The sequence below is a fragment of the Bos taurus genome, chromosome 9 (genome assembly GCF_002263795.3).
Source record: "Bos taurus isolate L1 Dominette 01449 registration number 42190680 breed Hereford chromosome 9, ARS-UCD2.0, whole genome shotgun sequence".
Lineage (NCBI taxonomy): Eukaryota > Metazoa > Chordata > Mammalia > Artiodactyla > Bovidae > Bos > Bos taurus.
The window spans coordinates 9,782,936-9,807,743 of NC_037336.1; the positions used below are offsets into that span (position 1 = coordinate 9,782,936).

Sequence of the window (24,808 nt, forward strand, 5' to 3'; positions counted from 1 at the left end):
CCTCCGGGCTGACCAGCTGGAGCCAGGCTATTCAGTCGTGTAGCCACCAGTGGCCACTAAACCCTTGAAGTTCTGCTAGTACAAGGTGAAATAAGCTGTAAGTGTAGAATACACACTGGATTTAAAAGACAATATCAAAAAGAGAATGTAAAAATGTCTCACTAATAACTTTTAAAATTATTCACGTTGAAATGATAATATTTTGGATACACTGGATTAAATCAAATGTACTATTAAAATTAATTTCACCTGTTCCTTTATTTTTAAATGTGGTTACTATAACATTTAAAAGTACACATGTGGCATACATTATATTAAATGTAGATGTTGCTGTGACCTTTCAACCCATTACGTAGATGATCTCTTGGTGGTGAGCCTGTGTTCTGTTTTTTGTTTTTTTCTTTCTGAATCCTTGCAGTGGAGGAATCTTTTCTGGCGGGGATAGGGAGACACTAAAAGATGATATTTGTTAACTGATTACTGCTGGACCAACTTTCCCAAAGCATCCCCTTACACTTGTTCCCCGTGCTACTCTCCTAGTGAAGAGTCTACAGGTTTTCTATCATCAGCTACTACATCGAGGCCAGATTGCTTTGTCTGGTGTCACCAGCCTTCTTCAATCCTGTTGCACTTGACTTATCCAGCCTCATCTCTCACTTGTGCTAAGTAGCATCCTTGTCCCTCTGTCTGTTTTCCAAGCTACTTCAAGTCTTTGTTTCTATGCCTGCTGCTCTTGCATATAATCTCCCTCCCTGGCCCTCTAAATCAAGCTAGCCTTAAAGATAATGGCTCCTAGTTCTGTCTCCCACATGACTTTTTTTCCGGCTTATTAGCACTTACTTTAATGTCCTCCTAGTTATTTGTAACAGTCATGCAGTTTAAGCTGTAATTAGTTCATTTACTCAACATCTGCACTGCCATCACCATTCAGTTTAATTCCAAAAACATTTTCTTCTGTGCCAAGAATGGGGCTAGGTGAGCCTGGGGTTGGGGGTCACGTTTCTGCAGGGCATGGGCTAGGAACTGGCCCGATAACGCACAGATTCCTGCCCAGTGCCTTTCCTAGCATTCGTCCCACCACAGGCCTGGGCCATATTTGTTCTGATTCCTTAGGTTCCATGTTAGAAATTGCTAGTATGCCACACCACACCAAAACATTCAGACTCCTTCACCCAGGGTTCAAAGTCCACGGGCCTGGCTTGCAAGCTCTGGGCTCTGAGAAAATGTCTTCTTTCCCTATTCTTGTGCATTAAAAGTGATTGTGATACAGCTTCTCCTTAAAGCGACCCGGCCCAGGGCCCTTCGTTCCTGGACCCCAGTCCTTCTCGCCCTTACGGGAGGGAGGCCTTACTCTGGTACTGAATCTCAGCTCCTGGATGGAGCAGTGGGGCCAAATCCTCTCACTCCTCCAGGCCACATGGCCCTTCTGTAGGACGTGTGTGTTAGTGTGTTAGTCGCTCAGTCGTGTCCGACTCCTTGCGACCCCATGGACTGTAGCCCGCCAGGCTCCTCTGTCCACGGAATTCTCCTGGCAAGAAGACTGGAATGGGTAGCCTTTCCCTTCTCCAGGGGATCTTCCCAGCCCAGGGATCAAACCTGTGTTTCTTGCATTGCAAGAAAATTCTTTACCGTCTTAGCCACCTGGGAAGCTAGGATGTCCCCATGTGTAGGATGCGGACAACACTATTCAGGGCTGTGTTAAGGACTGGATGACTTAATAGCTCAAGGCGCACAGTGGCCACCGACCGACGTCGGCCTTCAATAACACATGTCACAACCCCTACAATAGAACAGGCAGTTTTGCCTATTAGGTCCCATACGGGCCTCCAGCTTCAAGCCCAGTGTCTGTTTCCAACTTGCCGGTGAAGAAACGTTGAATGAATGACAGAATCCGCCCAGTTACGATTACTTCTGCCTTTCCAATGTCGTGCCGCAGGTGCAAAGGCAAAGAAGCACACGGAAAGGTCGTCCTTTACAGGGTCAGACTCGAGGTCCCCAGCGACGATAGCGTCTGCAGAGAGCGCGGAAGTCCACAAGCGCGTAAGGCGCGGCACCTTGCCGGAACCACCTGGGCGCCGGGCGCGAGCGGAAGCGCCCAGCGGTCCACTTTCGCGTAAGGCGCGGCACCTTCCCGGAACTACCTGTGCGCTAGACCGGAGCGGAAGCGCCCCGCGGGCTGGGTTCGTGGGAGGCCCGGCGCATGCGCGGCGCGTCAGCGTCCGTTCCTTCCGGCGGCGCCGCCCGGAAGCCTTGGCCCCGGCCCCTCCCCCTCGCCGGCTCGGCGGTGCGTGCGGGGCCGGCCCGGCGAGGAGGCGGGACACGTCGGCCCTGCCGCCTCCGCCGCCGCCGCCGCCGCCGCCGCCGCCCCTCCTCCTGCTCCAGCCGCCGCGGCCGTCGTTTCCCGGCTGAGTCCGAGCGGCCCCGGTGGCCCCCGGCGCGTCCAGCTGCGCGGCCCCTCGCCCGTCCCGCCCGGCTGCTGCCCGCGTCCACCCCGCCGCGATGGCGACGCGCTCGTGCCGGGAGAAGGCGCAGAAGCTGAACGAGCAGCACCAGCTCATCCTGTCCAAGCTGCTGAGGGAGGAGGACAACAAATACTGCGCCGACTGCGAGGCCAAAGGTAGCGCGGCGCGACCCTCGGGTCGGGGCTCCGGGGTCCCCTGCTCCCGCCGGACCGGCGCGGACCGCCTGGCAGGTGCCGCGGCGGGTGGGGCGGCCGGGCGGGCCGCGTTCTCCGCCCGGGCGCTGCGGGGCTGGGCGGCCGGGGCAGCCTCTGGCCGGCGACCGGGAGGACTGACTGTGCGGCGGTCCTCGGGGCAGTCCTCGAGTGGTCCTCCCGGCGATCCTCCCGGCACTCCTCGCCTGGGGCGCGCTCAGCGAGGCAGCTGGGGAAGGGCTTGAGGCTGGGCGTTCGTGCTGTGCTCCAGCCTGGATTTTGGCCCGAAGGAGAAGGGGTTTCGTTAACTTGAGTCTTCTTGGACGCGGGGCTGCTTCTGTTGCTGAAGGTTTTAACTCGATTCTCTCCGACAGGCTAGTCCAGGGGAGTCTATATGTGGACCCTGGTCTGTGTGCCTCTTGAACGTCGAAGGGGTGTTCTTGAGATCCAGACATGAGAGGAACCTAATTTTAGTTTGTTCAGTTGGAGGGCTTCTGCCTCAGCCTTTGAAATAGACACTCTATTTTTAGCGTATATGTTTCGGCTTTGGAGAACTGATGTATATTTAATGTCTTATAAGTAATCTCACGGGAAACACGTTTCAGAGTTTTTTTTTTTTTTTTAAACAAACCCCTCATACGGCTAAAAATGAAACCCGGCTTATTTGTGAATTGGTGTCCCTGGTGAGAGACCGAGGGTTCTCCGGAGCCGCATTCAGTCTCTGGGAAGGTAATTGAAGATTTCTGCACTGTTTGACCTGGCCTTTTCCTGAAGCTTTCCTGTTCTTCCTCAACGCTGTGTAAATGAGTCACGCCTCAGTGGGCAGGTGATACTTGACAAGACTCAGCCACACGCCATTGGCAGGTTCCTTTACTACCCTGACGGTCCTCGGCTACTGGGAGGTCGTGTGACTGGACTGGAAGTTTATGAAGCACTTTTCAGTATCATAGTAAAGTCACTTGGGGCCAATCTTTCAGGCAGTGAGTTGCACACGCCTGATTATTGCACTAATATTTACCTGCTATGGGTTACGTGTGTGATTTTTGGAGAATGAATTCCTTTCTGTATTGAGGCTCTATTACTCATCACCACACTAGTGAAATACTGGAAAATGGGCCTTTAAAAGGCCAGTATTTGAGTTTATATTGTATGTATTTTGAGTAATGAATCAATCACATAGATGCTAGGAAGTATTAGATCTGTTCATTAGAGATTGAATAACAATTTTAGCAGTTCCCTTTCTTTATTTATAGAAACTATTCAAAAATAATTTTTGTTCAGATTTCTTTCTGCCAAAAGGTACTTTGTAAAATCAGATTTTCACTAATGCTTCTTAAAATAATTTATAGGTTTAGAGAAAGCCATTGTTTACCACATGTTGACATTTGCGTTTATAGTTTTTGAGGTGGGAGAAGGATATAATCAGGTACTTCTCACATTAGGACAAAACTTTTACTTTTTCTGATGTGAGAAATAGCGAGCATTAGTATTCCTCACATGTTGGATTGCCACTGAGGTCAGTAGATGTGTATTGAATGGATGTCTTTTTTATTTTGGTTTTGTTTGGTCTTGTGTGTGTGGTTTTGTTTTTGAGAACTGGAGGAAGTGAGACAGAAGAGAGTACCGAGAGCTCAAGGATGTGGTTGGTGTGAAGGGCATGAGCCACAGTCAGGATTTAGAAAGGTCAGCGCTTTTTCCTGATGCTACTGAATCTAGGATAGTGTTAAGACGATCTTCTAAATTATTTCATTGTTTCATCTTGGTCCTTCAAGGGGAAAAAAAAAAGCAAATAGTTCAAAGCACTTACTGGTTGAATGAAACTTGATTTCATAGTTGTAATAATTGAAAAAAATTGACACAGTAAGGCAGTTGCTATGATTAAATATATTTTGTAAAGTTTTTGAGTCTTTGGTATGATCTAGAAATCTTGGTTTATTTCTTGATTTTGGATTTATTATGTATACCAGATGACAGGGCTTCTCATGTGGTGCTAGTGCTAAAAAACTAGCCTGCCAGTGTAGGGAGACATAAGAGACCTGGGTTCAATTCCTGGGTCAGAAGGATCCCGCTGGACGAGGGCTTGGCAACCCATTTCAGTATTCTTGTTTGGAGAAGCCCATGGACAGAGACACTTGGCGGGCTACAGTCCATAGGGTTGCAAAGAGTCAGACACGACTGAAACGATTTGGCACGCACGCGTGTGTGCCAATTGACATAGTAAATGTAGGTAGTGAAATTCTGATTGTACTTTTTTTCAAAATTGGAGGATAAAATTGTTTTACTTAATTGCTATTGTTGCTAAGTTGTGTCCACTTCTTCTGTGATCCCATGGACTGTAGTCCACCAGGCTCCTCTGTCCATGGGGTTTCCCAGGCAAGAAGACTGGAGTGGGTTGCCATTTCCTTCTGCACGGCATCTTCCCAACTGTGGGATGGAACCCATGTCTCCTGCAATGGCAGGCAGATTCTTTACCACTGAGCCACCAGGGAAGCCCCTGGAGGATAATTGCTTTACAATTAAATATACTTTTAAAAGACATGCTAAAGGTCTTCTTTTTACAGCTCAGTTATTATAAGTGGTTCCATACTGTATATGTGTATTGATGTTTTTTTTTTTTTCCTTCACTGCCTAATAAACTGCATCAAACTTTTCATGTATTTTGAAGCTATTTCCTAGTTAACTTAATTTTCTTTCTTAAAAAGTATGCTTCCCCCATGGGTCTTTGTATCAGAACTAGACTTTAGGGCTAGAGATTTCCCTCTTCTATTGCCTTATACCAACTGGCAGAAGTTTGTCCCTTGGATTTTGACGTTTTCTTACTGGGTCACCGGTGTGTGCTTCCTGATTTTGATAGTATTTGGGAAGGGAGGAAGGAGCAAAGGATGGCATAGGTGCCAGTTTCCTGCTCTTGGTCCTACTCTTAGCAAGTCTGTTGAGCGACCGGAGAGTAAGAGCAAGCAGATGGTGCCGCCCTTCCTCTCTCAGGCCTTGGTGGGCTCTCCGCACGACTTTGAAAGCAGTTCTGTCGGTGACTAGTTGGCGGCACTTCACGGAGCAGGGAGGATTTAGAGCCCCTTGCTGACTTAAAGTGTACTCTTCACTGTTTGAAGTATTTATCATCTGCAGTAAATATTAGCTGTCACTCTGAGCATGTATAGGTTGGCATGAAAAATGCATCTCTTGCCTTGTAAGTTTTGGGGTGGTTGGAATCAGAAGATGCTTGAACCCTAGAGACTGCCTGGTATGGAGAGGTATGATCTCTTGACTCAGATCAAACACTCATTTCTTCACAGTCTTGACTTGAGGACACACTGCTAAGTGCTGTATCGGATTCGAGCACTAAACTTGCTGCAAGACCCTAAAGGAGCTTGTTTGGTGGGGGCTGCATTTTTGCACATGAGTCCTTTCAGCACATGCAGCATTTCAGAACAGTGCACTCAGGACACTGTTGGAACAGTGTGAGCCGCGCCTCGCTGGCCACTTACTGTGGACTGCTGCTCGCCTTGCACCTAGCTTGTGTCCCTTGATTGTCTTCACAGCGCCTAGAGTGCTGTCTCAGGGCCTTTGCACATGCTCTTTTCTTTTGCCCAGGAAGCTGACAATTTTTATCTGGTCAGTTTACCTATCTTCCAGTTTCTGCTTAAGTGTCTCTTCAAGGGAATTGATTCTCTCTGATCTTCCCAGGTTAGATTAGGCTTCCATTTATACATGTGAGACGCACCTTGAGTTTTTTATTACACTCACCACAGTTGTAATTAAACATTATTTGGGTAATTATTGGGAAATCGGGGATTGGATTGTAGCTCTGAGACGGAAGGGACCTTGTCTGTCTTGTTTTGCCTTGTAGCCCCAGTCCTGGGCGCAGCAGGTGAGATGCAGCTCAGCAGATACCTTTGAAAGGGCGGATGTGAAAGCACAGAGCTGAGGACAGGCGGCAGATATGTGGATGAGCGTACACCTTTCGGCCTGTGGGTAAACTTTGTTGGCAAAGTAATATCTCTGCTTTTGAATATGCTGTCTTAAAGCACGATCAGACTTGGCAGTGACTGGTCAGAGGAGGAACTGGAGTGGCGAGAGCCAGCCACCTGGTCACTTGCTTATAATAGTGGTCCCGGCCAGAATGTAAGAGGACGTGAACTGTCCTAAGGTGAATGTATTGTAAGTCAGCGGATAGGACAGGAAACGGAACCACTGGAGCCATCATGATATCTGTTAAGAAGTAGACCCTCCACAACACTGTCGAAAGGGCTGGAGGAGCTGAGGTCAGGGAGTCTCTCCTGGCCTTCTGATTTCAAGGCCACACACCACTGCCTCTGCCACCACTGCCGCGGCTGCATCTCTCCCTTCAGCTGATTGGACAGCCAGGCTGCTGTGGCCAGTCAGTGCCTATTGGGCATATATGTCGGCTGTCCTAACTGTGGAAAGACGGCAGCTGCCAAGCCTGTGCCATCCACATGCCCTGCTGCAGACCTAACTTAGGTCCAGTCCTCTCCCATCAAGGGAGCCTAGGCTTTCTGACCTCTTCACAAATTAGAAGAGTGAAATGGAGCTGTGAGACCCAGTCCTAGAGGCCACTACAGGCAGCTGAGGGTGGTGAACATTTTTCATTAACTGTTACTTTAAAATAGGTTTATATAGGAACCCTGAAATAACAAAGTAATTCTTACTAAAAAGTACAATTCACCTCTAGGAACTGGTGTTTATAATGATGTTAATACTTGTAGAATAAATTTATGTAAACAGAAGTCTGTGATTATAATTTCTCTAAGTTCAGGTCAGTTCAGTTGTGTCTGACTCTGCGACCCCATGGACTGCAGCACGCCAGGTCTCCCGGTCCATCATCGACTCCCGGAGTTTACTCAGACTCATGTCCATTGAGTTGGTGATGCCATCCAGCCATCTCATCCTCTGCGGTCCTCTTCTCTTCCCGCCCTCACTCTTTCCCAGCATCAGGGTCTTTTCCAGTGAGTCAGTTCTTCGCATCAGGTGGCCAAAGTATTGGAGTTTCAGCCTCAGCATCAGTCCTTCCAACGAGTGTTCAGGGTTGATTTCCTTAAGGATTGGCTGGTTGGATCTCCTTGCAGTCCAAGGGACTCTCAAGAGTTTTCTCCAACACCACAGTTCAAAAGCATCAATTGTTCGACGCTCAGATTTCTTTATAGCCCAACTCTCACACCCATACATGATTACTGGAAAAATGAAAGCTTTGACTAGATGGACCTTTGTTGGCAAAGTAATATCTCTGCTTTTTAACATGCTGTCTAGGTTGGTCATAGCTTTTCTTCCAAGAAGCAAGCCGCCTTTTAATTTCATGGCTGCAGTCACCATCTGCAGTGATTTTGGAGCCCAAAAAAATAGTCTGTCTCAGTTTGTATTGAAGTGATGGAACCGGATGCCATGATCTTAGTTTTCTGAATATTGAGTTTTAACCCAACTTTTTCACTCTCCTCTTTCACGTTCATCAAGAGGCTCTTTAGTTCTTCTTTGCTTTCTGCCATAAGGGTGGTGTCATCTGCATATCTGAGGTTATTGATATTTCTCCTAGCAATCTTGATTCCAGCTTGTGCTTCTTCCAGCCCAGCGTTTCTCATGATGTACTCTGCTTAGAAGTTAAATAAGCAGAGTGACAATATACAGCTTTGACGTATTCCTTTCCCAATTTGGAACCAGTCTGTTGTTCCATATCCAGTTTTAACTGTTGCTTCCTGACCTGCATACAGATTTCTCAGGAGGCAGATCAGATGATTTGGTATTCCTGTCTCTTTCAGAATTTTCCACAGTTTGTTGTGATCCACACAGTCAAAGGCTTGGCATAGTCAGTAAAGCAGAAATAGATGTTTTTCTGGAACTCTCTTGCTTTTTTGATGATCCAGCGGATGTTGGCAATTTGATCTCCGGTTCCTCTGCCTTTTATAAATCTAGGTTGAACATATGGAAGTTCATGGTTCACGTACGGGCTCGGAGACTTTTGAGCATTACTTTGCTAGCATGTGGGATGAGTGCAATTAGTGGTCGGGACATAGACTTGGGTTACTGTGATATTGAATGGTTTACCTTGGAAACGAACAGAGATCATTCTGTTGTTTTTGAGATTGCATCCAAGTACTGCATTTTGGACTCTTTTGTTGACTATGATGGCTACTCCATTTCTTCTAAGGGATTCCTGCCCGCAGTAGTAGATATAATGGTCATCTGAGTTAAATTCACCCATTCCAGTTCATTTTAGTTTGCTGATTCCTAAAATGTTGACGTTCACTCTTGCCATCTCCTGTTTGACCACTTCCAATTTGCTTTGATTCATGGGCCTAACATTCCAGGTTCCTGTGCAATATTGCTCTCTACAGCATTGGACTTTGCTTCCATCACTAGTCACATCTACAGCTGGGTGTTCTTTTTGCGTTGGCTCCATCCCTTCATTCTTTCTGGAGTTACTTCTCCACTCTTCTCCATGTTGGAGAAGTAGCACATTGGGCTCCTACTGACCTGGGGAGTTCATCTTTCAGTCTCCTGTAATTTTGCCTTTTCATACTGTCCATGGGGTTCTCAAGGCAAGAATACTGAAGTGGTTTGCCGTTCCCTTCTCCAGTGGACCACGTTTTGTCAGAACTCTCCACCATGACTGGTCCATCTTGGGTGGCCCTACACGGCATGGTTCATAGTTTCATTGAGTTAGACGAGGCTCTGGTCCATGTTACCAGATTGAGTAGTTTTCTGTGATTGTGGTTTTCATTCTGTCTGCCCTCTGATGGAGAAGGATAAGAGGCTCATGGAAGCTTCCTGATGGGAGAGACTGACTGAGGGGGAATCTGGGTCTTGTTCTGATGGGCGGGGCCATGCTCAGTAAATCTTTAATCCCATTTTCTGTTGATGATCGGGGCTGTTTTCCCTCCCTGATATTTGACCTGAGTCCAGTAATGGTGCAGGTAATGAGGATAACAGTGGAAACAGTGTCAGACTTTATTTTTGGGGGCTCCAAAATCACTGCAGATGGTGACTGCAGCCATGAAATTAAAAGACGCTTACTCCTTGGAAGAAAAGTTATGACCAACCTAGATAGCATATTGAAAAGCAGAGACATTAATTTGCCAACAAAGGTCTGTCTAGTCAAGGCTATGGTTTTTCCTGTGGTCATGTATGGATGTGAGAGTTGGACTGTGAAGAAGGCTGAGCGCCGAAGAATTGATGCTTTTGAACTGTGGTGTTGGAGAAGACTCTTGAGAGTCCCTTGGACTGCAAGGAGATCCAGCTAGTCCATTCTAAAGGAGTTCAGCCCTGGGTGTTCTTTGGAAGGAATGATGCTAAAGCTGAAACTCCAGTACTTTGGCCACCTGATGCGAAGAGTTGACTCATTGGAAAAGACTCTGATGCTGGGAGGGATTGGGGGCAAGAGGAGAAGGGAACGACAGAGGATGAGATGGCTGGATGGCATCACTGACTTGGTGGACATGAGTTTGAGTGAACTCCGGGAGTTGGTGATGGACAGGAAGGCCTGGTGTACTGCGATTCATGGGGTTGCAAAGAGTTGGACACAACTGAGCGACTGAACTGAACTGAATGAGGATAATGGGGACCTCTTTCAGAAGGGGGTCTGCTGCATTCAGTGCCCCCGACCCTGCAGCAGCCACCGCTGACCCATGCGTTTGCTAGAGACTTTGGACCCTCATGGGCAAGTCTGGGTCAGTCTCCTGTGGGGTCACTGCTCCTTTCTCCTGGGTCCTGGTGCACATAAGGTTCTGTTTGTTTCTTCCAAGAGTCTGTTTCCCAGTCCTGTGTAAGCTCTGGCGGCTCTATGGTGGGGTTAATGGCGACCTCCTCCAAGAGGGCTTATGCCATACCCAGGTCTGCTGCACCCAGAAAAGAGACCTATCAATCTAAAGTTTCTCTCAGAATGTTAAACTTCAGTCTGATGCTCTGTTCCCAGAATTCTGTGGATTCTCAGGTTTCCCCTTTTGATTATGTGTAGAGTTCTGACACTGGAGCTGGTATGGAAAACACGCGTCTCTCTGACTCATCAGTTTATAACTTTGGCTGCATGTGGTCCCCTGCTTTTTTTCTCCCAGTTCATCGTCTTCGTCTTTCTTTTTTTAAAGGTTGAAATGTTCATCCTGCTGCTGCTGCTAAGTCACTTCAGTCGTGTCCAACTCTGTGTGACCCCATAGACGGCAGCCCACCAGGCTCCCACATCCCTGAAATTCTCCAGGCAAGAACACTGGAGTGGATTGTCATTTCCTTCTCTAATGCATGAAAGTGAAAAGTGAAAGTGAAGTTGCTCAGTTGAATCTGACTCTTAGTGACTCCATGTACTGCAGCCTACCAGGCTCCTCTGTCCATGGGATTTTCCAGGCAAGAGTACTGGAGTAGGGTGCCATAAAACCATAATTCAAAAAGATGCATATATCTCGGTGTTCATTGTAGCACTATTTACAGTCAGGACATGAAAGCAACCTATCCATCAAAAGATTAATGGGTAAAGAAATTGGGGTACATAGACACAATGGAATATTACTTGGCCATAAAAAGAAACAAATTTGAGTCTGTTGAATTGAGGTGGATGAACCTAGAGCCTGTTATACAGTATAAAGTAAGTCAGAAAGAGAAAAACAAATATCATATATTAATGCACATACATGGAATCTAGAAAAATGGTACCGATCAACCTATATCCAGGGCAAGAATAGAGACACAGATGTAGAGAACTGGCCTGTCAACGCTGGGGAGAAGGAGAAGGTGGGATGGACTGAGAGAGCAGCAGTGACATATATACATTACCATCTGTGATGTAGATTGCTAGTGGGGAGCTGCTGTGCAACACAGGGAGCTCGGCCCGGTGCTCTGTGACGATTTAGAGGGGTGGAAAGTGGGGAGGAAGGCTCCAGAGGGAGGGGATATATGTAAACTTATGGCTGGTTCACATTGTGTGGTGGAAACAAAAAAAGCAATTATCCAGTTAAAAAGAACTGATTCATTTATAAACAAGTGAAATATGTTAGGAACGATACATCATTTATGTTGAATGAGTGTCTAAACATCAGTATTTTGTAGCCTCAAAAATAAATCAATAATTAAAGAATAGTTACTATAAAGTATAGGCTTTCATGGCTTGATTTCAGTACTTAAGTGAATTTATATCTTAATTCTTGCTGTATAAGATGTGTATATAGCCCTTACTGACCTTTATGGACTCCAACCCATTCTCTCTGTAAGGCAAGGTCAAATAATTGACATTATAATTCTGTACATTGTAAACTCAAGCCTTTTCCTTGCTGCTGCTGCTGCTATTACCAGTCTTTTCCCTGGATAGAATCAACTCATTTTTCTCTTCTCAATAGAGGAAGATCAAAGAAACTTGGAAACCGTTTTGTTTCAGTTGCAATTATTATCAAAAGTGTTGACTGTGTTACATGCTGACCACTGTAAAAAGTTGATTTAACAAACATATAATTTTTGTTGGTAAGTCAGTATTTTCTGGGCACTGCAAAGGTCAAGTATCATGTCAGGTACTGTCAAATGTGCTAAAAAAGTTCTGGATGTGGTCCATAAAGTAGTTAGGGATCTCAGTAGATAAGAAACAATGATCAGTTAAATTGTAATCTATGTGTAGATTATAGGTTCATTAGAAATTTAGTATTGGGAAAATTCATTGTAATTTGGTGAAGGTAAAACTGTAAGGTTGAAAATTCAAACAAACAAAAAACTAAGGTTCAGTTTAGTTCAGTAGCTCAGTCATGTCCGACTCTTTGTGACCTCATGAATTGCAGCACGCCAGGCATTCCTGTCCATCACCAACTCCCGGAGTTCACTCAGACTCACGTCCATCGAGTCAGTGATGCCATCCAGCCATCTCATCCTCTGTCGTCCCCTTCTCCTCCTGCCCCCAATCCCTCCCAGCATCAGAGTCTTTTCCAATGAGTCAGCTCTTGGCATCAGGTGGCCAAAATACTGGAGTTTCAGCTCTAGCATCATTTCTTCCAGAGAAATCCCAGGGCTGATCTCTTTCAGAATGGACTGGTTGGATCTCCTTGCAGTCCAAGGGACTCTCAAGAGTCTTCTCCAACACCACAGTTCAAAAGCATCAATTCTTCGGCGCTCAGCCTTCTTCACAGTCCAACTCTCACATCCATACATGACCACAGGAAAAACCATAGCCTTGACTAGACAGACCTTTGTTGGCAAATTAATGTCTCTGCTTTTCAATATGCTATCTAGATTGGTCATAACTTTCCTTCCAAGGAGTAAGCGTCTTTTAATTTCATGGCTGCAGTCACCATCTGCAGTGATTTTGGAGCCCCCAAAAATAAAGTCTGACACTGTTTTCACTGTTTCCCCATCTATTTCCCATGAAGTGATGGGACCGGATGCCATGATCTTCGTTTTCTGAATGTTGAGCTTTAAGCCAACTTTTTCACTCTCCACTTTCACTTTTATCAAGAGGCTTTTTAGTTCCTCTTCACTTTCTGCCATAAGGGTGGTGTCATCTGCATATCTGAGGTTATTGATATTTCTCCCGGCAATCTTGATTCCAGTTTGTGTTTCTTCCAGTCCAACGTTTCTCATGATGTACTCTGCATACAAGTTAAATAAGCAGGGTGGCAATATACAGCCTTGACGTACTCCTTTTCCTATTTGGAACCAGTCTGTTGTTCCATGTCCAGTTCTAACTGTTGCTTCCTGACCTGCATACAGATTTCTCAAGAGGCAGGTCAGGTGGTCTGGTATTCCCATCTCTTTCAGAATTTTCCACAGTTTCTTGTGATCCACACAGTCAGAGGCTTTGGCATAGTCAATAAAGCAGAAATAGATGTTTTTCTGGAACTCTCTTGCTTTTTCCATGATCCAGTGGATGCTGGCAATTTGATCTCTAGTTCCTGTGCCTTTTCTCAAACCAGCTTGAACATCAGGAAGTTCATGGTTCACGTATTGCTGAAGCCTGGCTTGGAGAATTTTGAGCATTACTTTGAGCGACTTCACTTTACTAGCATATGAGATGAGTGCAATTGTGCGGTAGTTTGAGCATTCTTTGGCATTGCCTTTCTTTGGGATTGGAATGAAAACTGACCTTTTCCAGTGCTCTGGCCACTGCTGAGTTTTCCAAATTTGCTGGCGTATTGATAGATACACAAATTATATAGTGCTTCATTCTTGCCAGCCACTGATGGCAAGTATTTATCAAATATTTATCAAGTATTTATCAAATATTTTCACATATTAACATATAATTAGTCCTCAATGTAATCTTTTGAGGTTGGTAATACAAGTGAAGGAAACTGAGGCACACAGAACTTAAGTAACTTCCCAGTGTTGCCCAGTTGGGAAATGGTAGAGCCAGAAATTTTTTCATGAAAAAATTTTTCGATGGCTACCATATATTTCAGGCACTTTTCTGGGAGCTGGGAATTAATCGAGGAACAGGAGGATGAGGTCTACATTAAAGGATTTGCTGGTCTGTTGGAAGCAGGATTGATTCCAGAGCTGGCCCCTGAGTGGCATCCGGGGGCTTGGATGTGGAAGGGTCTCATCACCGTAAGTCATGTCGGTCACTGTGCCTAAACTCATTGTGCATATAGTATGGTTTCTTCTGGACACCTCTTTTTCTTCTGGGAGTCTGGAGATTGCATATGGGCTAGGCAAGCTCGCAGGTAAAAGCCCTAGGCACGGAATCTCTGAAGAGCTTCCCTGGCTGGCAGCATTTCACACCCACTGTCTGAACTCACTGTGGAGAAGTTTGTTGAGTGCAGCCCCGCTGGAAGAGGCCTTCTGCACACCTGTGCCTGATTTCTCCCGGATTTCGCGTTTCGTACCTTTTCCTTTTGCCAGTACGCTTGGTATCCTTCTGCTGTAAGAAATCGTAGCCGTGAGTACACATGTACGTTGAGTCCTCTTAGTGAAGTAGCACACTTGCGGGTAGACTTGGGGACCTTACAGCGTTGTTTGATAGTGTGTGTTTTCCTCCAGTATATTGGCAGACCCGACTTCCCAGGTGGCTCAGTGCTTTGGAATCCCCCTGACAAGCAGGAGATTCAGGTTGACTCCCTGGGTCAGGAAGATTCCTCTGGAGGAGGATAAGGCAACCCCCTCCAGTATTCTTGCCTGCAAAATCCTGTGGACAGAGGAACCTGGGGGGCTACAGTCCTTGGGGTCGCAGAGGGTCAGACACAGTTTAGCAACTAAACGACAGTATCAGCAGACAATATCAGCAGACCACGTCAGTGTTTCAGCATATCTCAGCTATCTCTAGAACCCAGCCTAGGAGTATTGGCCAGAGGAGCAGGTATAAGCATTAGAGGAAATTCCCAGCTTTACTGGATGAGATGGAGTTGGGAATCTGGACCATAGAGTCAAGATTTTGAACCCAGGAGATTTAGCTCCAGAGTGTGTGTTGCTAGCTGCATGTTACATGCTTGAAAGAAAATACATGCTTTTGTAGTTGAAATTTGTGATAGAAGAGATTATTTTGAGGGAAGAGATTATCACCTTCAAGCTGACATAAGGGCTTCCCTGGTGGCTCAGTTGATAAAGAATCTGCCTGCAGTGCAGGAGACTCTGGTTCAATCCCTGGTTTGGGAAGATCCCCTGGAGAAGGAAATGGCAACCCACTCCAGTAACCTGGGAAGTTCCATGGACAGAGGAGCGGGCTACAGTCCATGGGTTTGCAAACAGCCGATGAACACAACTTAGCAAATAAAGCACCACCACCACCACCAGACGTAAGGTCTTCGTCAGAGAGGTTATTGCTAAATGTGTTCAAGTGTGGACAGAGTCTTTGTTTTACTTTATCTCTTTGCTTTTAATAGCATAACCAGCCTAACTTCAAAATACCAATTTCAACAAAACAGAATTTTTTTTTCTGATGACTAAACTTTATTCTATGAATTGATCGAATCAACAGAGAAGTCCTTAAGTGTTTTTGTTTGGAAGGGGGGTCTTCCGTATAACTTATTTGTTTCTGTTTCTGCAGTTACATCCTTAGGTCAGGTACTGATTATCTCCCTGTACCATAGAATTAGCATGGTAGAATTGGAAAGCAGTGTCCTTGGGTAAGTTAGTAAAGCCAGATGTGAGTCTAAGCTTTGCTTCTAGACTCTGCTAGAAGGGACAAGCAGGGACAACTGCTTGGTGACCAGTTGTCCCTGTCCTTGTTGAGCCTTACTGCAAAGATTTATTTCATCTCCCTCATGGTCTGTGCTGGTTCCTGAATTCCCTGCCTCTTGTTGCTTCTATGCTAGTATTTACTATTATTGTTAATTAAAAACCTCTGTTATTGAGGGTCTATAATTATTATTGAGGGTATAAAATATTTGGGGGTCTTACTGAACTTTGAATCATGATCAGACCTTTATACTTTTTAAAGACTTCACTGATGACTTAGGTCTTGCTGAGCAAATTTACGTGTCACTGTTTTTATTTAGCTTCAAGGCATATCATGTAGCTAACAGGAATATTCTTTACTGGTTGAGAAGTCTTCCATGTGAAACCTTTTCATTTTACTGCTTTCTTGGAGTAGAGTAAAATTAAAGAAATCCCCACCTCTTCCAGTCAACTACTAAAGCCAAGATATGGGTTCAGTCATCATTTTAAAGAGGAGACCTGTAGGTGCATTTTCAGTTAGTCATGTACATTTATCAGTGGCAGTATTTTTTGCCTAAGATGTTACATGGAGTTTTGTTAACTGCGAATGGCATTTACCTATAATATCATATAGAAATGACTTTTTGAAAGTATTTTGCTTAACACAAAATAAGAGCTTACACGAGATGCTATTGGAAATACGTGCTGGTTTCATGTTCATATGCATTTCGAGTGGTAAATGTAAGGACTTTGAGGGTCCAAAGGGGAGATAATTATAATCTTGCTAGTAATCCTCCATTCTTTTCACTCCCCGCTCCACAACAACTTTTGGTCTTCATTTTCTGAGATCCAAGTGGTTGCTTCTAAGAGTCATTGATGACAGATCCTCAGATGTTTCCCACTGATCTTTTTTAAAGAGTGTGTTTCAAGTGATCAGCTTGAATACAAACTTAAAAAGAAAATCAAAGGAATTTTTAAAATTTTGTAACAAATCATATTTAGGATAGCTTTATCTTCCAGTGTAAGAAAATTTGCAAAAAATTATGATTTATTCTGGACTTTAAAAAAATTGAAGTATAGTTGGTTTATAATGTGTTTCAGGTGTGCAGCATAGTAAATCAGTTATAAATTTTTTCAGGTTATTTTCCTTTATAGATTATTATAAGATGTTGAATATAATTCCCTGTGATATACAATAAATCCTTGTTGCTTATCTGTTTTATGTAGAGTAGTCTGTGTCTGTTAATCCCATACTCCTAATTTGTCCCTCCCCTCACCTTTGATAACCATTTATTTGTTTTCTCTGTCTTTGAGTCTGGACCACCAGGAAATTCTCAGTGTTAGTTTTTAGATTCCCCATATAAATGTTATCATATACTTGGCCTTGTCTGATTTACGTCACTAAGTGTAGTATTTTCTAGGTCCAACCATTCATTCTTGTTTTGGCTGGGTAACATTCAACTCTGTGTGTGTGTGTGTGTGTGTGTGTGCGCGCGCGCGCACGCGTGTGCGTGTGCGCATGCATATAGTCTAGACTTTTGGTAGTAGTTCATTCAGTTCTACTTGTGAAAGGTGCTTTTGGTGTAGGGTGGTGATAGTGCGTGGTGCCAAAAAACTAGCAGAAGTATATTTACTGAAGTGAAATGATCATCACTAGTATATTAATTTCCTATTGCTGATACTAGAAATCATCACAAACTTAGTGACTTAAAACAACACAAATGTATCATCTTATATTGGAGGTTGGTGTCCAAAATGAGTCTTACTGAGCTAAAATCAAATGTGTTCCTTTGGGAGACTCTAGACAGAAACTGTTTTCCAACTTAAGAGCTCACCTGGGATGCGTGCTTCTTGGCCACTTCCTCCATCTTCATGGTGCTGTCTTCAGATCTCTCGCTCTCTGCTTACGTCACTGCCATGATTATGTTGAGTGTACCTAGATAATTCAAAAGAACACCATCTCAGTGCCCTTAATTATATCTGCAAAGTTTCTTTTGCCATGGAAGGTAACATATTTACAGATCTAGATACTGGATGTCTATGGAGTCATTGTTCTGCTTACTACAAGTGGATTTGTGATGAAAAGTTATATATTGAACCTAGATTTTTATAATAGGTACTGCTTGGGATATACTTAAGAGGGCATAGGATGGTGAAAGTGAAAGTTGCTCAGTCGTGTCCAACTCTTTGCGACCCGATGGAATTCTCCTGGCTAGAACACTGGAGTGGGTAGCCTTTCCTTTCTTCATGGGATCGTCCCAACCCAGGGATTGAACCCAGGTCACCCACACTGCAGGCGGATTCTTTACCAGCTGAGTTACAAGGGAACCCCATAGGAAGGTGAAGGGAATACAGTTTAAGTTAGACATTCTCGCAGAAATTATTTTTAAAATCTCTGAAGCACTCGAGTAATTTAACAGTTGCAACATGACCATTTATGTAGAAAATCCTTAAAAATTTATTTTTAAAAAGTATTAGAACCAGTAATTGAGTTTATCAAGGTGATTGTAGAAAAATTAACTATCCCTATATACCATCAACAAACAGTTGGAAGTTGAAATAAAAATTACCATTTGCAATTTATAAAATCTGAAAACGTAGTGATAAATGTAACAAAATAAATGCAAGACTTGTATGCTGAAAACTACCAAAGACTGGGAGAAATTAAAGAATACCTAAAGAAATGGAGAGACATACCATGTTCATGGATTAGAAGACACAGTCTTTTTAAGATGTCAGTTCTCTCCAAATTAACCTGTAGGTTCAACATGATTTCAGTCAGAATCTCAGAAGGCTGTTTTTGGTGGAAATTGACAAGTTGACTCTAAAATTTATAAAGAAATGTGGAGGAGACTCCCAAATCCAAATAATTTTGAAAAAGAATGTTCAGTTTTTTATATGAACTGACTTCAACAGCTACTGTAATCAAGACAGTGTGGTATTGGTCTAAGGACAGACATAGATTGATGGAACACATAATTTAAAAAAATAGACTTACATATACAGGTCAGCTGTTTTTAGCAGAAGTGCCAAGGTAATTCAGTAGGGAAAGGGTAGTCTTTTAAACAACAACAGAATGTACCTCGACCTTTAACTCATACTAGGCATGAAAATGTACTTGAAAGGAATAATAAAATTAAACAAGCTAAAACTATAAAAAACTGATCTTTTCCAGTCCTCTGACCACTGCTGAATTTTCTAAATTCGCTGGCATATTGAGTGCAACACTCTCACAGCATCATCTTTTAGGATTTGAAATAGCTCAACTGGAATTCCATCACCTCCACTAGCTTTGTTTGTAGTGATGCTTCCTAAGGCCCACGTGATTTAGCACTCTAGGATAGTCTGGCTCTAGGTGAGTGATCCAGAGAAGGCAATGGCACCCCACTCCAGTACTCTTGCCTGGAAAATCCTGTGGATGGCAGAGCCTGGTAGGCTGCAGTCCATGGGGTCGCTAAGAGTCGGACATGACTGAGCGACTTCACTTTCACTTTTCACTTTCACTTTTCACTTTCATGCATTGGAGAAGGATATGGCAACCCACTCCAGTGTTCTTGCCTGGAGAATCCCAGGGACGGGGGAGCCTGGAGGGCTGCCGTCTATGGGGTTGCACAGAGTCGGACACGACTGAAGCGACTTAGCAGCAGCAGCAGGTGAGTGATCACACCATCGTGATTATCTGGGTCATAAAGATCTTTTTTGTACAGTTCTTCTGTATATGCTTGCCACCTCTTCTTAATATCTTCTGCTTCTGTTAGGACCAAACCATTTCTGTCCTTTATTGCGCCCATCTTTGCATGAAAGGTTCCCTTGGTATCTGTAATATTCTTGAAGAGATCTCTGTCTTTGCCATTTTATTGTTTTCCTCTATTTCTTCGCCCTGATCACTGAGGAAGGCTTTCTTATTTCTTCTTGCTATTCTTTGGAATTTTGCATTCAGATGGGTATGTCTTTGCTTTCTCCTTTCCCTTTTGCTTCTCTTCTTTTCTCAGCTATTGTAAGGCCTCCTCGGACAGCCATTTTGCCTTTTTGCATTTCCTCTTGGGGATGGTTTTGATGACTCCTCCTGTACAATGTTGCTAAATTCAGCACTCACCACAGGACTGGAAAAGGTCAATTTTCACTCCAGTTCCAAAGAAAGGCAGTGCCAGGGAATGTTCAAACTACTGCATAGTTGCACTCATCTCAAACGCTAACAAAGTAATCCTCAAAATTCCCCAAGCTAGGCCTCAACAGTATGTAAACTGAGAACTTCCACATATTCAAGCTGGGTTTAGAAAAGGCAGAGGAACCAGAGATCAAATTGCCAACATCTTTTGGATCATAGAAAAAAAGCAAGAAGCAAGAGAATTCCAGAAAAACATCTACTTCTGCTTCATTGACTATGCTAAAGCCTTTCACTGTGGATCACCACAAACTGTGGAAAATTCTTCAAGAGATGGGAATACCAGACTACCTGACCTGCTTCTTGAGAAATCTGTGTGCAGGTCAAGAAGCAACAGTTAGAACTGGACATGGAAGGGAGTATGTCAAGGCTGTATATTGTCACCCTGCTTATTTAACTTCTATGCAGTGTACATAATGGTAAATGCCAGGCTAGATGAAGCACAAGCTGGAATCAAGACTGCCGGGAGAAATAGCAATAATCTCAGATACACAGATGATACCACCCTTATGGCAAAAAGCAAAGAACTAAAGTACCTCTTAATGAAAGTGAAAGAGGAGAGTGAAAAAGCTGGCTTAAAAATCAACATTCAAAAAACTAAGATCATGGCATCACTTCGTGGCAAATAGATGGGGAAACAATGGAAACATTGACAGAGTTTATTTTCTTGGGCTCCAAAATCACTGTGGATGGTGACTGCAGCCATGAGATTCAAAGACACTTGCTCCTTTGGAAAAAAGCTATGACAAACCTAGACAGCATATTAAGAAGCAGAGATATCACTTTGCCGACAAAGATCAGTGTAGTCAAAGCTATGGTTTTTCCAGGAGTCATGTAGGGATGTGAGAGCTGGACCATAGAGAAGGCTGAGTGCCAAAGAATTGATGCATTCCAATGGTGATGCTGGAGAACGCTCTTCAGAGTCCCTTGGATGCAGGAAGATCAAACCAGGCAATTCTAAAGCAAATCAACCCTGAATATTCATTGGAAGGACTGTTGATGAGGCTCCAACACTTCTGCCACCTGATGCAAAAAGCTGACTTAGAAAAGACCCTGATGCTGGGAAAGATTGAGGGCAGGAAGAGAAACAGGAGACTGAGGATAGGTTTATTGGATGGCATCACTGACTCAATGGACATGAGTTGGAGCAAACTCCAGGAGATAGTAAAAGACAGGGGAGCCTGGCATGCTGCAATCCATGGAGTTGCAAAGAGTTGGACAGGTCTTAGCAACTGAACAGCAATGTTGAGCAAGAAATTGAGGATATAAACAATCAAGAAACAGAATTTGGCCCCAGGTAGCTGAGGTGCATATGAAAGGATTGAATTCAGTGAGCCCAGAGATGGACCTAACAGAAGCAGAAGATATCAGGAAGAGGTGGCAAGTATACACAGAACTGTACAAAAAAGATCTTCACGTCCCAGATAATCACCATGGTGTAATCACTACCTAGAGCCAGACATCCTGGAATGTGAAGTCAAGTGGGCCTTAGAAAGCATCACTACAAACAAAGCTAGTGGACGTGATGGAATTCCAGTTGAGCTATTTCAAATCCTGAAAGATGATGCTGTGAAAGTGCTGCACTCAATATGCCAGCAAATTTGGAAAACTCAGCAGTGGCCACAGGACTGGAAAAGGTCAGTTTTCATTCCAATCCCAAAGAAAGGCAATGCCAAAGAATGCTCAAACTACTGCACAATTGCACTCATCTCACATGCTAGTAATGCTATGCTATGCTATGCTAAGTCACTTCAGTCGTGTCTGACTCTGTGCAACCCCATAGACGGTAGCCTACCAGACTCCCCCGTCCCTGGGATTCTCCAGGCAAGAACACTGGAGTGGGTTGCCATTTCCTTCTCCAATGCATGAAAGTGAAAAGTGAAAGTGAAGTCGCCTAGTCGTGTCTGACTCTTAGCGACCCCATGGACTGCAGCCTACCAGGCTCCTCCATCCATGGGATTTTCCAGGCAATACTACTGGAGTGGGGTGCCATTGCCTTCTCCGACATGCTAGTAAAGTAATGCTCAAAATTCTCCAAGCCAGGCTTGAGCAATATGTGAACCATGAACTTCCTGATGTTCAGGCTGGTTTGAGAAAAGGCAGAGGAACCAGAGATCAAATTGCCAACATCCGCTGGATCATGGAAAAAGCAAGAGAGTTCCAGAAAAACATCTATTTCTGCTTTATTGACTATGCCAAAGCTTTTGACTGTGTGGATCACAATAAACTGTGGAAAATTCTGAAAGAGATGGGAATACCAGACCACCTGACCTGCCTCTTGAGAAATCTGTATGCAGGTCAGGAAGCAACAGTTAGAACTGGACATGGAACAACAGACTGGTTCCAAATAGGAAAAGGAGTATGTCAAGGCTGTATATTGTCACCCTGCTTATTTAACTTCTATGCAGAGTACATCATGAGAAACGCTGGACTGGAAGAAACACAAGCTGAAATCAAGATTGCCGGGAGAAATATCAATAACCTCAGATATGCAGATGACACCACCCTTATGGCAGAAAGTGAAGAGGAACTGAAGAGCCTCTTGATGAAAGTGAAAGTGGAGAGTGAAAAAGTTGGCTTAAAGAGATCATGGTATCCGGTCCCATCACTTCATGGGAAATAGATGGGGAAACAGTGTCAGACTTTCTTTTTCTAGGCTCCAAAATCACTGCAGATGGTGACTGCAGCCATGAAATTAAAAGACGCTTACTCCTTGGAAGGAAAGTTATGACCAACCTAGATAGCATGTTGAAAAGCAGAGACATTACTTTGCCAACAAAGTCCGTCTAGTGAAGGCTATGGTTTTTCCTGTGGTCATGTATGGATGTGAGAGTTGGACTGTGAAGAAGGCTGAGCACTGAAGAATTGATGCTTTTGAACTGTGGTGTTGGAGAAGACTCTGGAGAGACCCTTGAGAGCCAGTCCAAGGGTCTGAAGGAGATCAGCCCTGGGATTTCTTTGTAAGGAATGATGCTGAAGCTGAAACTCCAGTACTTTGGCCACCTGATGCGAAGAGTTGACTCATTGGAAAAGACTCTGATGCTGGGAGGGAATGGGGGCCGGAGGAAAAGGGGATGACAGAGGATGAGATGGCTGGATGGCATCACTGACTCGATGGACGTGAGTCTGAGTGAACTCCAGGAGTTGGTGAACTCAGGGAGGCCTGGCGTGCTGCAATTCATGGGGTTGCAAAGAGTCAGACACGACTGAGTGACTGAACTGAACTGATACATGGAAGAATGCTAAATTCCTTAGCTTGATATCTGGTTTTCCTTACTTATCAGTAATCTTTGATATTCAGACTGCCTGCCCCCTTTGTTTCAAACTTGTGTGTACTATAGCCTTGTGTATACAGAAACTGTATACACAGCTGGATAGCTGGGTGTATATAGAAACTGTTCCCAGGAGACAGGAGAGGGAGTCAGGCTGTAGCTTCCTCAGAACAGTTTCTCAGGGCTACTGAGATGTTATCTCCTGGGCTCAGAGTCCTTAACATTCCCACCAAATAAAATAAATCTCTACTTTCAGGTTGTCATTAATTTTTTTAGTTGATGGTGACATGGATTCCTTTTCTATTTTAATTAAATTACTATTTTTATATGCAAAGGTCACTAGTCTATTGCTGCTATTCTTTGCCCAATATTATCAGTTTAAAATAAATGTTTTTTTTCCTGTGAAATGGTGCTCAACTCTTGTACAGAGGCCGTTTTCCCTCATTAATTAATGAAAATTAGTTGTTATTTGAAATTTGTTTTTTTAGTGGAGACAGTGATTTCACTTCTGTAGATAAGCCAAGGCTATCTGGTGCTTCCCTTTCTTTGGGCTTTTATCTCTTGTCTCCTTGTCTCCCTGATTTTTAAGTGTTCTTAACTGATTTGTCAAGATATGCCTGAAAGCAACAGAAATCTGGTTTTTACCTAAAATAAATGTTTTGCTAGTTTCCAAAAAATAGTTGAGAGGACTTCCAGATTGTGGTCTGGCTTCAAGACTGAAAGGAGCTTCAGGTCTCCACTCCATCCAAACAAGACGAAAAAAGCTGAGCAAGCTGAACAATCAGCAGATCTTATTAGATCTGTCAGAGAAATGAGGTCATAGGGCAACTGCAGTCCCCCAAATTGCAGAGATAGGTGAATATAGAGAATCACAAGTTCCATCATAATTCTTGGAACCAGAACTGGACTGGGAAAACCCAAACTGTTACTGATGAGTTGCTGGAGGACTCCAGGAAGACTCAGTAAATGGGGAGGGTCAGATATGTTTGTGAGTTTTACCTCTAGAAACTCAACACAGTAAATATGGGAGAAGAGCTCCTAGTGCTTCTGGCTGGAGAAGAGGAGGGACTGTTTAGATATACACCAGAGCACTCTGTTCTTTACAGCAAGGTAGAGCCTGGGGAAGAACTATTTAAATACAGATTAACTGACCTGGGGGAAAAGAAGCACCTCTCGGGGCTGGCCCCAGGCCACGCTATGACAGGACCGGGGGGAGATGAGAGATTTGGGGCTAAAGTAGGGCTCCAAGGGGCTTCCCTGGTGGCTCAGACGGTGAAGAATCCGCCTGCAATGTGGGAGACCTAGGTTCCATCCCTGGGTTGGGAAGATCCCCTGGAGGAGAGCATGGAAACCCTCTCCAGTTTTCTTGCCTGGGAAATCCCATGGACAGAGGCGCCTGGTGGGCTACAATCCATGGGGTCACAAAGAGTCTGACACGACTGAGTGACTAAGCACAGAGCTGGGCAACAGAAATTCCTAACTCTAGCCATCTCTGGAAATCCAGTGCCTGCCTAGTCTAGCTAGCCGTCCTCTCCCCTTGAAGGAAGGATGGCAGAGACTGAAAGTATTTTGGTGAAGTTCCCAGTACAGAGGCAGAGACTCCCTGGAGAGCTGAGACCTAATCACAGGGCTATGGAACGCCCCCTTCCCCAG

The 24,808-nt window shown here is 44.3% G+C and overlaps 1 protein-coding gene across 4 annotated transcripts in view; it reads left to right on the forward strand.

Annotated features, from left to right (window-relative positions):
- The first annotated feature begins 2,252 nt into the window (after positions 1-2,252).
- SMAP1 (small ArfGAP 1) overlaps positions 2,253-24,808 on the forward strand; it is a 189,833-nt gene continuing 167,277 nt past the window's right edge. For all 4 annotated transcript variants that reach the window (XM_002690008.6, XM_005210641.4, XM_010808339.4 and 1 more), the window contains exon 1: positions 2,253-2,617. In XM_002690008.6, coding sequence (XP_002690054.1) covers positions 2,500-2,617 — 118 coding nt within the window. In that variant the 5' untranslated portion in view covers positions 2,253-2,499. The remainder of the gene's footprint in view (positions 2,618-24,808) is intronic.